The sequence below is a fragment of the Python bivittatus genome, unplaced genomic scaffold, assembly GCF_059951505.1.
Source record: "Python bivittatus isolate LINGU-HERP-01145 unplaced genomic scaffold, Pbiv_v1 ctg000700_np1212, whole genome shotgun sequence".
NCBI lineage: Eukaryota > Metazoa > Chordata > Lepidosauria > Squamata > Pythonidae > Python > Python bivittatus.
The window spans coordinates 64,657,516-64,673,891 of record NW_028277098.1 but is presented as its reverse complement, the minus strand read 5'-3'; the positions used below and the strand labels follow the sequence as shown (position 1 = coordinate 64,673,891).

General features: G+C 37.1%; 1 protein-coding gene across 2 annotated transcripts in view; it reads left to right on the top strand.

Annotated features, from left to right (window-relative positions):
* Window positions 1-16,376, top strand: part of PLXNA2 (plexin A2) — a 459,753-nt gene that overhangs the window by 364,018 nt on the left and 79,359 nt on the right. For both annotated transcript variants that reach the window (XM_088153293.1, XM_088153294.1), the window contains exon 15: window positions 10,622-10,758. In XM_088153293.1, the coding sequence (XP_088009419.1) occupies window positions 10,622-10,758 (137 nt within the window). The remainder of the gene's footprint in view (window positions 1-10,621; window positions 10,759-16,376) is intronic.

Here is a 16,376-nt window from a genome sequence, read left to right as displayed (position 1 = left end):
ATCTTCTTCTGTGATATCCTAGACAGTGCAACCTTTTTGAGATCATCTGTGGTATCCTTCCTTTTCAAAGTGGAAGGAATAATGCAAACCCTGATTACTATGGAACTTAATTAACTGTAATTAATCTATGGAGCTGCCACTTTCCATTATATTATGTATATATTATAACACTATGGAATAATTTTATTTAGCTATTAAAAACAAACTGTCTGCCCCTCCCCACTTTCCCCCACTGCCCTGTCTTTCTTTTTATCATCCATCTTTCCTTAATGTGAAAGCATTCTTTTCCATTTAAATAGCAAATAGATGCTAATTCAATATAGTTTCCATTAATATGTTTAATCTAGAGTTCCTTTTTGTGGTTTTCCATTCCTGAAGCAATCATTGCACTCTTCTGTTATTTAATTATGAACCTTTTTATTCATATGCTTGAAAATCCCACCTGGGACTTTTCTTCATTTCCATTTTGGCCTGAGCAAGGCTATTTGGCCTCAGTGGTTTTGCGCTAACTACATGTTAGCAATTGCCAATTGTCCACAAGTTGTAAAGGAAGCAATGAGTAAAATGGATTGCACCTGTTGTCTCATTACTATATGAGCAATGTACTAGAATGGACACTTATTTTAGTAAATAAGTTAGGCAAATATTGCTCATGTTGCACTTTGCAGGAGGGAGTCCCAATTACTAAAATCTGAGTTACTAAATTTTTTCATGTCTGTCTGTGTCTCTACCTTCTTTGTATTTATAGCCATTCATCTATCAAATGGTATATTTGGCAGACAATCTTTCTGTTTCATTTCAAAAGTATGCAAAGCCGCAACAGGCTTACATTGGTGATTTATACAGTACTTTAAAAAAAAGTATCAAAAAGCTAAAATGATTGTAACTGTGGGCAGGGGAAGAAGTATTTCTGTAAGACTTTCTCTCAGAAAGTGAACAAGCACTTGCTTGGCCCTCACTGTGTCACTAGGGGTGGATATGGGTGCATGTGAACTGAAGCTCAAGATAAGCAAAGAGCAAGTGAGGGAATTCCTAGCTAATCTAAATGAGTTAAAGTCTCCTGGGCCAGATGAATTACACTGAGGGTATTGGAGGAACTAGCAGGGGTAATTGCAGAACCACTTTCTGTAACCTTTGAGAAGTCCTGAAGAACAGGCGAAGTCTCAGAAGGCTGGAGGAGGGGTAATGATGTTCCTGTTTTCAAAAAGGGAAAGAAGCAGGACCCAGGAAACTGGAGGCCTGTGAGCCTGCCATTGGTACTGGGCAAGGTCCTTGAGCAGATTACCAAACAGCATGTCTCTGAGCACTTAGGTAGGAATTAATTAATTAACAGGAGCCAACTGGATTTATGCCGAAAAAGTCATGCCAAACTAACTTGATCTCCTTTTATGATAGAGTTGCTAGCCTAGTTGTTTGAGGAAATGCCATGGATATAGTATATCTTGATTTCAGTAAGGCTTTTGACAAAGTCTCTTATAACATCCTTATTAACAAAATGGTCAAATATGGGTTTGACAACGGAACCATCAGGTGGATCTGCAGTTGGTTCAAGGACTGTACTCAAAGAGTCATTATAAATGATGTCAAATCTACCCAGAGAGACATCTTGAGTGGAGTACCACAAGACTCTATCCTGGGCCCAGTGCTGTTCAACACTTTTATAAATGATATGAATGAAGGAGTTGAGTGAATGTTTACCAAATTCGCAGATGATACAAAGCAAGGAGGAGTGACTGATGCTTAGGAGGAGAGGAGGGAAAAATCAAAAGACTTAGGCTAGAACAATAGGTAGAAACAAATAGAATGAAATTTAACAGGAAGAAATGTAAAGCCATGTACAAATGAGGGAAATCTGCCTCAAAAGCAACACAAATGAGGAAGCTCTGGGTATACTAGTAGATCACAGGTTCAACATGTCCCATCAGCGAATGCAGCTGCAAAGAAGGCCAATGAGATCTTAAAGAGCTTCAAGAAGAGCAAACAATTCAGATTGTGGGGAGTAATTATCCCACTCTACTTTGCCTCTGTAGCAAAACTTGGCCTAATATAGACAGGAGAAAGCATAAAAGAGGCAGGCAATATGAGTGGGCAAAATGAATCTGGTTAGTGGATAAAAGGATTTGCTTGCAAATGAAACTTTCTTGAAAAATATATATTAAAAAGAGAAGAAGATTAATTCAATCCATTTAGTATTAGAGTAAACAACAGCAATGATGGTTAAGGATAAGTGCTGTTTGCTTTTTAGAAAAGAAACAGAGCCTTCCCACAGGCTGTTAGATGAAGTCACCAAAGACAGGAGGAATGAGATATTGCACATGCAGACTGCAAATTTTAGTTTGGCAGACAGCATCAGAGTTGTCCTCAGAGCTGCCTACATGTACAAAATCTTCCACATCACAAGGTGTTCTGTTTCTATGCTTGCTGACAAACAGTATCTTATTAGTCCTTTTAATGCTGTTTCCATTCATTCATTCATTCATTCATTCATTCATTCATTCAATACCTTGGCTGGTGAGTACTCAGAGCAGTTTTCATTAAAAAAAAACTTTCAGTGTGAGAATGGTCTTAGGCTACATTAAATGATAACCAGTGTCTGAATGAAAAATTGAAGCACCATTCAGCAACTTGTTAAGCATACGTGAAATGTCATCACATTTTCTATTGCTGTCTTTTTGTGAGTGAAAAAGGAATCCACACATAGTTTCTTTCTGTTGCTTGGACTTGTTTTGTTTTGTTTTAACCTCTTTTTTGTTACAACTGCAAACTTTATTAACAACAGTTGTACTGCTGAAACACTTCTGCATCTGAGGGGATCCCTAGGTTTCACCTCTGCATTGCCCGTATTATCTAATGTCAGACAGATTTTATTGGCACATTTTTCAGCTACTAGAGCCTTTTTCAGGCATTTCAAGAAGTGATGAAAGTAGTCCTGGGAGAGCAGGATGAATACTCCCATATTTCTCCCCCTCCAGGTACAAAGCAAACATCTGTGGAAGAGAGTTTCCTCTTTCCTGGAAGCTCTCTTCCTGTTCTTATAACCTAGCCAAGCCCACACAAAATTAAGTTCTCCCAAAATAATAAATTTAGGTACCATAAAACTTCAGACTGAATCCTGCACAAGCTTGCTACTTCGGAAAGCCTTGGCTTAACTGTGGCAGTGAGGCTTGCTTGGCATTGCCACAGTGCAGACTTATTAGGAGTCTGAGGGAGGTACCTTTTGACCACAGCAGCAGGCATACAGTCCTTTCCCGGCCTTGCAGCTGACCAGGCCCAGCTAGAGACACACGAGACACAATCTCAGAACCTCCTGTGCACAAAGGAGCTCTGCCACACCACAGCCTCACTCTGTACTGAGAAGTGGCTCCCAACAGGCCCCCTTGGCCTATGTCCCTCCACCCTCCAAAAAAGGTTTAATTGATACCTGTTGACGTTTCAGGCCATAAAAGGTCCATGATAGTTGTTAACTTTATAAAAAAATCAATTTTTCAATTAATAATAATTAAAGTTTAAATAAGTTCAGAATATATCCAGAGAAGGAAAGAATAAGGAAAGAGAAGGGGCTACCTAAATGCTTTTTCTATAATGCTTTTCTTTTTTTCTTTTTTAAATTTTTCCCTGCATAATCAAGTCCCCCCCCAAAAAAGGAAGAATTTAAATGCTTACAAAATATTGATTGCAATTATCAGTAACTAGTGAGTTTATATTATGACCTGTAAGCTTGTATGTAACATACTATTATACTTTCTAGTTTCTATACTTAAAGAAATATGTAAACATTTTAATATGTCGCTATTACATGTATTTGCAATTTACTTACATAATCATATTGTGGGGCACAAATTTGTGCTTGATTTGAGAAAAGCTGCACAGATATTTTTTTTTCCCCCACACACTGCATTTCAGAAATTAGAGGGGATGTGGCTTGTAACTGAAGTTCCTGATGTTAAAATGTTCAATGAGAGCTTCCATATGACGGTGGCAGACACAATCATTCATCCTATACATTTTATTATTTTATCAACAAGTAATCATCTTCACATTTAGTCTGGTCCTTTGATGATCAAAACCCTGGGATAACATTTGTCAATGCTTGGTTTGTTTCTGCATTTGGGAGGTAAATCACAAATTTAGGTTAGGTGAGAAACAATAAAACCTTGGAAAAATAAATTCTGTAGTCTTCTTTCATCCCTGGATAAACTATCATGCAAATGGCAGTAGGGTTGTGGCTCCTGGTGGATGTTCACAGAGAAAGCACTGGATTAAGAAATGGTGTATAGTTGAAATACAATAGACTTCCTTAGTTGAGTATTCAGAGATGGGTCAGAATAACAGCCATTACAGGAATTCTCTCCTATACAGATGAAAACATGGCAGTAAAACTAGGCATGGGGAAACTATATACCGGACCCATATTGTAAACCCATTGCTAGGTACCATGTAGATAGGGTGTTTTTTCCTCCATTTATATAAGATTATCTACTTTTGCTGAGCCCCTAGCTCAATAAAACCAAAGCTGTTATACAATGACAAATGTCATATTTTAGGAAAACAGTTTACAAGCACATTCACCTCTTTAACTACTATATTTCTTTCCAAAGTTTTATGAACATATGCTATGATATGAAAGCCAAACCAAGCTACCAGTGGACCAAGATTAGATCATATGAGTTTAAGAACCCTCAATTTTTTTAACAATCCCAGCCCAAAAAAATCTAAAGTCCAACCCTTTCAAAACACTCTTTGAGGGGTTCAATGAACAAAAAAATAATATTTTCTGATGAATTCATTTCATTCTTAAGTCATAAGCAATATGTTTTACAATTCTTAAAAAACAGATTCACTGATTTTCCATTATTATTATTAATAAATAAATTTATATGGCACCCAACTCCCAGTGACTCCAGGTGGTTTAGAAGTAATTTAAAACATGAAAAACAAGACAAGAAAAACAAGAAGAAACAAAAAGGGGTAGAGATGGCAGAATAAAAAACCTAGGGGGAAACAAAAGAAAACAATCTAGGTTAAAAGGAAGCTCTATTCATCCTCCCCAAAGACCTGGGTGAAGAGCCAGGTCTTCAGGACCCTTCAGAACAACAGCATATTGGGTATTGCAATTCTTTATTTCACAGTTCAGATATATACTGTAACTAATGCTAATCTTCATTCTGTTTTGTTTTGTTTTGTTTTGTTTTGTTTTGTTTTTAATTCCTCATAAAATTGAATTGTTGGTTTCACTTCAAATATTCCATCTCCTAAGGATTACAGATACCTCTGAGGCTGCTAAAGCATCCAGGCCATACTGTTTAGTCAGTACTTGTTTCATTTGTATATATTGCTATGCAGATATTTTAGGTAAATCATATTCCAAATGCAAGTCTTTCAAAGTCTTTAAAACAACCATTTAAAATCAACTGGTTTAAGGTATTTATCCTTTGTTTGACCCAGGCATTCCAATAGAACATGTTCCTGCCTATTTCCAAGCCAGGATTGTTCCACAGTGTCAGTTTCTCGTATGAGAAGCTTTGATTTTGGAAAGTTAACTGCTTACCTATTAAAAACCAAATAATATTAAGAACCAAATTCTATGATGTCAATGCCTTATGCAATTCTGGATCAAAACTTAACCACTTACCTATTAAGTACCAAATACATCTGACAGCTTTCAAGGCTAGTACCAAAGATCCCCACTTAATATATTTGGACTTTTAAAGTAGCCAGGATTTCAAGGGAGTTAGAGGGCGTTGTGAGTGAATATTCATTTTAATTACATTAATCTTACTTCAGAAATTCAATGAAAGGTTTTTTTCCCATTGAATTTTATCTACTAAAACTGCATCTATATGCTTAGATATTTTTAATTCAGTATATTTTGACGAAAATATTAACCCAAATATTTTATGGAGTCCGTACAAATTGTAAATCCTAATTCCTTGCAGTAGCCTATAGATATTGTAAATCCCAGAAGCAACAAATCAGACTTTCCAATTGAGTGTAACCAGACTATAAATCACACTGGTGTACAGTTTTAGTAAGCTTTAATAATGATACTACAAAATGATCCAAAATGGCTATGATGTCATCAGTATATAGAAACAATTTAAATTCAGTACCAAGTGCCACCACATCCTAATATCTTGAGGCTGTCTAACAAAAAAACCTAGGGGTTCAAAAACAAAATTAAAGTTAAAGGAGCAAAGATAATCCCAGGTGCTACAATACAGCTGGATGGGTTGAGGAACAAATCAGTTTGTAGTGACTGTACCTACTGGGTGAAGGTACCAAATTATAATCCAATAGACTAAACTTGGTAAAAATCCATTTGTTCTCAGAACATACTTCATAAATTCAATCTGAACAATATCAAAGCCTTTTCAGCATCCAAAAAGATTTAACTTCTGATTCTGATTTATCTGCTACAATGTCCAAAATATCAGTTGCCAAATGGATATTATCAAATGCTTCTCTATTTTTTATGAGTGCAGATTGAGATGGATGAAATATGAGACAGAAGAACACATTCAAGTTTGCTTGGCCCTTCAGTGGCCATTCTCTGTACTGTTATTTAAAATTCCTTAGAAATCTAACTTTTATATTATAACTCCTGTATGTAGCGTTAAGTGCTGTGTAATATTAATGTTGTTTTATTTTTCATTTACAGTTTTTAAAGCACTTTTCTCTGGAAGTGATCATCATTCCAGTGTAACTAAGACAGAAATCTTGACTCAGCCATTCTGTAAATTAAGCAGGAATTGGGATGAGCATCTATTTATGATGAGTTCAATCACTTGCTTAGATTACAGAAATGTCATTAAAGCATCATTATGGAGAATAAAACTCAGATCTTAATGTAAGATGTCTCATAACTGTGGGAAATCTCTCTGTGATCATTCCATATTTAGTTTTTTTTTCCTAATGATTTCTAAATTCCTTGATGTTGAGATATTGTTTAAAAAAAATAGAATAGGTCTATTCAAAGACAGGGCACTGATTTGTTTGATCACTAAATGAGACATGGCAGCTTGTATGAAGCCTTCTGAAAAATGCAATAATATAAGAACAATGAAGAAAACAGTCATCTGTATTGCATTGCTACAGCGCCGAGATGGTGGTATCCAGGGAATGAAGCTGGAGTATTGCTAGAAAGCAGATGAGAGCCATAATACAATTGAACAGTTTAGATACTTGTAAAAATTAAAAACAAATATAAAAAAATAATTTTCTACAGCTATCCATAATAGTGAACACATTAGTTGGAGAGAGAGAGAGACAGGGAGGGAAGGAGGGAGAGAGAGACATTATATGCCATCAAGTCATTGTTGATTCTTAACAACCACATAGATAGATTTTCTCCATGATGATCCCTAACCTGGTCTTTCGGATCTTTCAATGGTGCACTCATAGCTGCTGTAACTATGTCCATCCACCTTGCTGCTGGTCATCCTCTTCTTCTCTTTCCTTTCACCTTCCCAGCATTAGAGCCTTCTCCAGAGAGTTAGGTGTTCACATAATGCAGCCAAAGTAGGATAATTTGACCCAGGTCATTTGTGCCTCGAGTGAGAAACCTGGGTTGATTTGTTTGATGATCCATTGGTTTATTTCCTTGGCTGTCCACAGTATTCTCAGGAGTCTTTCCCAACACCAAACTTCAAGTGTCAATAATCTTCCTACCATGCTTCCAACTTTTGCTTCCATAGAGTGTCACAAGGAATACCATGGCTTGCACAATTCTGATCTTTGTAGGTATAGACACATCACAGCATTTAAATATCTTTTCCAAGGCCTTCATGGTTGCTCTACCAAGTGCTAGCCTGCAGTGTATTTCTTGACTGCTGGTTCCTTTACAGTTGATCGTTGATCCTAAAAGACAGAACCTATCCCCCACTTCAATATTTTCATTGACAATTCTAAGACTGGTTGTTCTACCTGTTGTCATTACTTTGGTCTTCTTGATATTCAATTTCAGTCCATTTTTTTCACTGTGCTCCTTGACTTTTATTACTACAGCTTGCAGATCCTTTGCATTTTCAGCTATCAGGATAGTGTCATCAGCATAGCACAAGTTATTGATGTTTCTTCCTCCAATTTTAAAACCATGCTTATCTTCTTCCAATCCACCTTTCCTTAATATGTTTTTGGCATATAGATTGAATAAATAAGGGAGAATATACAGCCTTGTCTGACTCCTTTGCCAACTTGGAGCTAGTCTGTTTCACTATGTTCTGTCCACACTGTGGCTTCCTGACCTGTATAAAAGTTTTTCATAAGGATTTGTTCCAGGATGGGATGAGTGAAGAATGTCAGGAGTATATGCCAAGAGTATGTATTACTAGCACATTCATCAAAGGCATGAAAGACATCCCAGTTGCCCAGCTAAAGCAAGGAGGCACCTATATTGGGCAGCAGCAATATAGGAAGATGCTGGAGGCAGATGATCTCTTTAGTGACAATGGCAAAGGCATCAATTAATACTGTGCAAGAGAAGGCAGTAGTAAACCACTCCTGTATTTTTATCTAAGAAAACCACAGAGAGATGATAGATAGATAGATAGATAGATAGATAGATAGATAGATAGATAGATAGATAGATAGATAGACAGACAGACAGACAGACAGACAGACAGACAGACAGACAGACACAGAAAGTTCCTTCAAGACAATCTAGACTCCTGCCTGACAAGTCCATGCAGTTTTCTTAGTAGCATTTTCAGAAGTGGTTTGCCATTGCCTTCCTTTTAGGACTAAGAGAGCGTGACTTGCCCAAAGTCATCCAGCTGGCTTCATGCCTAAGGCAGGATAGAACTCACAATCTCCTAGTTTCTAAGCCTGGTGTCTTTAACTACTCTACAAAACCGACTCTTGATAATTCTTCTTACCATCTTTAAAATAATATGGTTTTTCAAACCTGACAGAGTTAGTACAATTCTTAGGTTTATATATGTTTGCATGCATACATAAATGGTCATCTGTCACCAAGAATGTAGAATATTCTACAGTGACATTATCAAATGCTAAAACAGAGAAGTTTGCTTCTACTTGTAAAGAGGGGAAACCATTAGTTTAGGACAATAATCACATACATGGTGAGTGACAGTTAGGATATATTTTCTTAAGCTTCTTTGTTAGATGTCCTTCCCTTAAAGAGTCCAAGCAGAATTTTAATCTCCCCACAGAAGTATTATGTTCCTCCATTTATTTTAACTCAAATGCTATCTACAGCACTCTCAAGTTCACTCATTCAAACTTCTGAACAGGAGTTGATATTTATCATACAGTTCAGTTATTCTTCTATTAAATTGTTTTTGTTCCATTTGAACAAATACTTTCATATTCCAGTAATGGGATTCATTCCATCAGGTTTCTGTTATACCTATTAAACCAGGTTTATCTTATTTACATATCATAGTCTGATCATTAAAGCATAGACAACAAAGAACATGGACTTTATGTATCAATGTTCTTTCTGATTTTTCTTTGAGTAGTTTAAGAAAACCCATTTTAATAACACTGGCCATTTTTAACAATGCATTTTATCTGAGATTCTTACTTCAGGGTTTCCATTTCTACTCCCCCCACCCTGAAATATTCCATTTATATATTCCTAACAAGCTCATTATACTTTGCTAAACATATTTTCACCAGTTCTTCTGAGTAGTCCATCATCTAGATACCTCAGACCATGTTTCCAGAAATGATCCTGTTGACTTCATTTGCATAACCAGGCATTGACTTACAGTATATTTCTTTCCTTTTCTAGTCTTCGTCTATGGATTTGTAGTATGGATGAGAATATCACCAGGATCTTGAGCTTTCTTCTAAGATTTTCAAAGTCTGGTGATATCATTATTGCTCTTCTTTGCAGTACACTTTATCTTCAATTTTTTAGTAGACAGTGGAAGTTTTTTTCCTTGATATTTCTTTCTAGAAAATAGCATGCTTCATATAAAAATGACACATCCAAGAATTAAACAGATTAATCTGTATGCACAAAATAGAATGATAGCACAAGTCTACATGTTCTCACACCAACTTTATGTTCTCCAGATGTGTTGGATTAAAGCTGCCAAACTTTTCAGCCAGTTAGATGGGAATATTGGTGGTTGCTATCAAAAATAGTCCAAAAAGAAGGTTGGAGAAAGATGTGTTTCACTATATGAGCTAAGATTGTGCCTTTGTGGAGAAGAACCCATTTAATCTATAGCCCATGTTCTGATATACTGTCTTTTATAAGGATATAAAGAGCTGTTTCATAACTCCCTATTTGGTGAACTATCCAGACAACTCTGAAATATTTTATATACAGCTATTCCTGGCAAACCAGTACAATTCAATTTCCTTGAATGTGGCAAAAAATTGTTATATTGTCTGTAAAAATGTAATATGCCTTGATCATCTAGATGGTGTTGTTGCAATTTTACATTTGCATTTTATTTTTCTTGGATCAAAACCTATCTGTTTTGTTAAGTTGTACAATCTGGTCAGTGACCATAATGAAAAAGTAGGGTTATGTGTTCATCTGTGTCAAGTCTTCACCTAAAGGTCCCTCTTGTCTTGCTGTACAGTCAACTGGAATAACATCACAGCAAAACAATTGAACTTATTTTGTTTTGTTTTCCTTCCCAAGAATCCTGCTGTGAGTTATTTGAGTCCCAGCCGTGGACCAGAGTCAGGAGGGACTATGGTGACCATTACTGGCCATTTTCTGGGAGCTGGCAGCAGTGTGTCGGTATTGCTGGGTAATCAGACCTGCGAGTTTTATGGGTAAGAGAGTGGGGGGGGGTTGAGTTTACATGAGTATATGTTCTGAATAAACTTCACTGTGCTTCCACAGGCAATACTAAAGCCACACCAGCTTTAAACACCCAACCTCTAAAAAAATTACCTTAAGCTATGCTGTTGCTGATTGTGATTAATACTGCATAACAATGAACTGAGTCTATGCTGATTACTTTTATCTATTGCTTTACTTTTATGTATCAAAATCCTACCTACCCCCAAGTCCCAAGCATATTCTGTGGCTCAAATCCCTTTACATGTTCTCTGACCTTTTTTTCTCAGCACAGAAGTAAAAGAGAGTGAGAGAAAAAAGAAATCAAAAATAACAGACATCTCTTTCAATTCTCTTATTGTTATTCTAACGATGGAAGCAGCAGGTGTGCCTGCCTCCCAGCATGATGGGAAAGGGGTTGAGTGACAGAAATTAAGAATGAAGCTTTACTTTTCTTTTGTTTTGGAACTCACAAATCTATATTTCAGTTTTTCTATATTTTTAAAGTGGTAAAAATACATCTCGTTTACTACTTCTTACCAAAAAAGGCATACAGAATTTTTGTCATGTCTACTTAAACTTGCAGTACCATTAATTTATATATTCTAATTTTGTGCATTTGTATGAATGGCATGCTGCAGTGATGATCAATTAAATATTTATGAATAAAATAACCTTCTGCTGTACATAATCAGTCATATAAAATAATATCAGGTTCAACAAGACATGTAGAGCAGACTGATTGAAATCAGAGGATTAAAGTAGTCAATACTAACTTAATGTTCACTGGGTCTGCTCTAAGAATGATTAATTTTGCATCCAATCCTTTGTCTTTATGATGAAGACTGTTGAGCAATGTATGAGTAGGATTTTATATCCTTGATACAATTCAGAATTTTCACAATATGACAAAGTCTGTCCAGGTTTTGTAAAGACCTGTAAGGTAAACTGCTTGGATTAATTTAACAAATGTTCAATACAGAATCATAAATCTTAATATGTGCACAACCTGATTCCACTAAAATATCCAGGTGATAATTCAGGATTTACCTCTAGAATAAATTTTCCTCTAGGAAGCCTAAAGTCTATCCAGGTGTTATAAGTATCCTAGGTCAGCCCTGTTATGTCATTCTTCACATGTAGATAGAGGGCAACTATCTGTAGTGAAGAGCCTCTACTGTCCATGAAAGTTCTCCCTAAGTTATAAAACCTGGGTCCTCAATTTTGTGAGTGTTCCATGGATGGATCAGGGTCTCCAAGACAGACTGGAGGTTGGAACAAAAACATAGGGCCAGCACACTAATCCGTCCTCTCCTTCAACACATTTAGATTGTTCATACTTTGAGAAAAAATGTGTAAATCAAAGGCTTCAAATATAGTATTAATATCACCACTTTATTTCAAAATATCAAACAATATATACATAACATTAAATGTTATGACAGAATAACATATGTACTAAGTACTTTGTTGTATTTGTTGTTATAATAAAAATTAAGGTTTGAGATTTCTCCTACTTGCTATTGCTTCTTTACAATTTGCCTGCAATATAACCAACATTTCCAAAGGTGAATTAGTGAAACTTTTCATATTAGTGCTGCTTTATTCAGCATCTGAAGAGACAAAATATCTCAGTACCCACTTTATGCCTGGACTGGAAAGGGGAGATAAGGAATGACATGTTAATGAGTAGTCTTGATTTAATTGATTTAGTATCTCCTTATCTAATAGGACAGAGTTCATTTATACCTTTGGAACAGATAAGAAGGAATGTGCATAGTTACATTACAGCAAGTTTTTAATTTCTTATCTATAGAAGAGGTTTTCTTTATGGTATTTGCTTCTCAAATAAGGTTTTAAGTCTGGAGTTATGCGGGGGCTCTCTCAACTGATGCTGGGATGCAACACTGACATTTGCAGAGCTCATGCTGGTTACATGCCTTTCATTAGCTCTGTTGGCCAACATGACAAACAATGGTGTCACATAATTTGTTAGCATAAAAAAAAAATCAAAACATACTTGAATAACTTTGAGTAGTACTCTGCTTCTCTTGAATATCAGAAAAGGACATGTGTGTATGTATGCATTTAATGGATGTATAGTGTCACCCAACTCAAGCAATGTGACTCTGGGCAGTGTACAACAAAGCAAACAATAAACAGAAAAAATAACCATACAGCATTAAACAACAACCCAATATATGAAGTATAAAATGGTGACCAAATATGATAATTAAACAATCAAAAGGAGATCCACTCTACTGGACTCAAATGTCTGGAGAAAAAGCCAGGTTAGGATACCATGGTCAATGATATCAAAAGCCACAAAGACATAAGATGAGTCAAGATGGAGGCACTACCCCCATCCAGAGCTTGCCACAGGTAACTGACAAGTGTGACCAAAACCATTTCTGTACCATACCCCAGCCTGAACTGGGACTGAAATTAGTCCAGATAATTAGCTTCCTCCAGTGCCCTCTGATGACAAAAGGCAAAAGTTATCCAGATTTGCTGGATCCAAGGATGGTATCTTGAGGAGGGGGCACACCATTAGCTCTGAAAGCACCTCCATAGGGCCTTCCCAGATGGAGTCCAACTCAGAGCAAACCTGAGCAATTTTATCCACCAGTTGTCTAGAATAGTCCTTACAGCATTTAGAGAGTAAGGAACATGATCTTGATGGAAATATGCAGATTCTGTTGCTAATGAAGCAAGAGCTAAAATATTTTTTTAAGTCCATAACATCCAGATAACATTCAGAAGTGGCTGAGACATACACCTCCCTAATTCAGTGAACTATAAGAAGGAGGAGGAGGTACAGCAAAATTAGACTTGCAAGATTCTGTTATTATAGCTAATCTCAATAAAAGTAGTTGTAGACATCCTATGGAGTTGATTTATGGTCTGGTCTACCTAGTGGGGCTGACACGGCAACCCCTCAGATGCTCCACCAGTTCCTCCTGATCTAGAAGTCAGTATGCTTTCTTCACCCATCAAGGGTCCCATTCACAAGCCAACCACAAATTATCTCCTTTCAGATGGCAGGTTAGTACTTCTGACCGCACACTCTGAATCTCTAAACCAGCCCCCTGCCCACTCACCTTCAAAACCCAACAACTCCCTCCCCCTCTGTACTCATCATAGATAGGGCAACAAGCATACAGCCTCACCAACCTAAGGCAAGCCACTACACCCCTTCCATCTCCCACCCAGGAGGGGCATGAAAAAGATGGCTCAAGTCCCAATCCTTCTCCCACCATTGTGCCCTACAATCAACCTTCATCCCAGTTTCAGTCTTCCAACCATCAGTCCTAGATCCAGTTGCTCTTCAAGGAGGCAGAGTGACATAACTTCCAAAGGGCTGCAAAGTCTCTGCAACCAAGTCCACCTGGCCACAGTAGTAGCATCAGATCCCTTTGGAAATGGCCACCTTCTCCTTCCAGACAGAGTCACCAATGAGGCAAGATAGTTCCTGTCCTCTGAGCATGTTGCTGCAGCTGCAGGACACTGCCTGGACTTTGTCAAAAGCTGCCAGCTAGCTCGCACCCCTGCCACAGACCAATGCCGCCCTCAACCATCCTCACCCTTCCAGAAATTGAAGGCCAGACAAGACCAGCCTATCTGGTCACCTGCCAAATGCTGAATGTCCTTTCACATTCTTCATGGTTTGTTATCTTGTGGGCACCTATTATTTATTTATCTTTATATTTCCTTCTTTGTGGAATATACCACATTAGAATCTATAAAACAGCATCTGTATCTCAAGGGAATTTTTTCACATTTTTTTTTCAATATGCAGATCAAGGAAAAGTTCAGAATAGATTACCCTCACATCTAAGCTTAGTGCAACATAACTATTCCACTAAATGTATGGTTACATTTAAGAACTCTTTCTAATTCACTACATCATCTAATTGACCATATAATCCAGTGAACCAACATTTCTCAGAATCTAACATCATACTGTTTATCCCTGCCTTTCCATACAAGGTCATAACATGGTCTTTTTTCTTTCTTTTATAAACTGCATGGTTTATAGGTGATGAACTTGGCATGTACTCATGATGTGCAGGAGACTGATTAGATGAAGCAGTTTCTAATGAGATTCACTGTAATTACAGCTTCTTTCTATTCTCCTGCCTCTGATCGGAGGAGTGGAGAAATTCACCATGACGACATGGTAATAGCGCAGAAAGCTAATTAACTGATCACAGGGAGCTTGCAGTAACTCTTTGCCAGCAGTGATGTGTCGCTTTGGATCTTACACAAGGACTAAGCAGACTTCTCTGAAGTCTGGTCTCTGGCATGCTAAAATCCCTGTTCTCACATGAGGCCGCTGCTAGATAGAAGGACACGGTACAAGATTATTCAGCTCCAAGAGGAATTGTCTCTTATTATGGCCAGGTTGCACAGTGATGTGGCAATGCATAAACTTTCTCTCTTTTTTTTTATCTTTACATTTTCCATTCCCCTCTACCCGTTACCACTTATTCATCATCCCTTCCCCTATTTCTTTGCCCTTTAATCTCTTTACCCATCCCTTGAATCGAGTTTGTGATATTTTTTTTCATTCCAGGAGCTCTCTTTTGCTCTTTCAGGAAAAGACACAGAGTGGTATTCAAAAAAAGTTTGTATCATGAGGGAAAAAATGTTTTTTCTTCTCAAATATAGTATATCAATTCCAATTCTCTTCGCATAACCACAAGTATTATACTTAATATTTAACTATTTGGAAAAGTGCAGTACAAAATCCATTATACTGATGGTAATGTGTGACCCTTTAACAAATATGGTGCCATCCCACACACTGGGGATATAACAAAATCTTGCTATACCCCTAAGGTTTGCAGGATGGAGATTGCTGGAGTATTTTGGAATAGGACATATGTACCTGGCCTGAAGTCTTAAGAGGAGAACCCATAAAACATTTTGTCTTATTTGTACTGCCTTAATTCCTGTGTAAAGAGCCAAAGGCTGAGCATAAATTGAAAATTATGTTGTATATTTAATGTCTTTACTTTATATTGTGTCAGAACCATGCCTGATCCAGGTAGTTTCACAATTAATTATTATGGTTATTGATAGTTATTACAGTTTGGTTTTTTAAAAAAATGCAAGAATCGCCCATCTGCCATTCTATGACTATACATTTTTTCCTATCAGGAATGTGTCTGTAGGCAGTTGTATGACTTTTCCCACAGTTATTATGTCCAGAAGTAGGACTCAAGAAAGGGAGATGAAGGCTCAATTTAACTTCAGTTTTTCTGCCATTAGTTATACATCTCCCACACACAGACATAGTGGAGAAAGCACAGGGCTTCCAAATCTTTTCTTCTCTGAGGATTAAACCTGTTTGGATGTTGATTTTGAATAGGAAGGGAAATAATTAATTGTCATTCCCTTACTTTTTCTCAAATCAGGTAAAACACATTTACCCCATCTCCCCTCCTCCCTTCCTTACACATGCACATATACATACACACCAGCACACCACATTTAACACACACTTTCTCTTTCATACATGGATATGCACGTGCTCATATGATTGGTGAGGCCTTCCAAATGGACAGACTGCAGTGAAGTTGAGGCAAGCCTCCCCCATAATACTTTA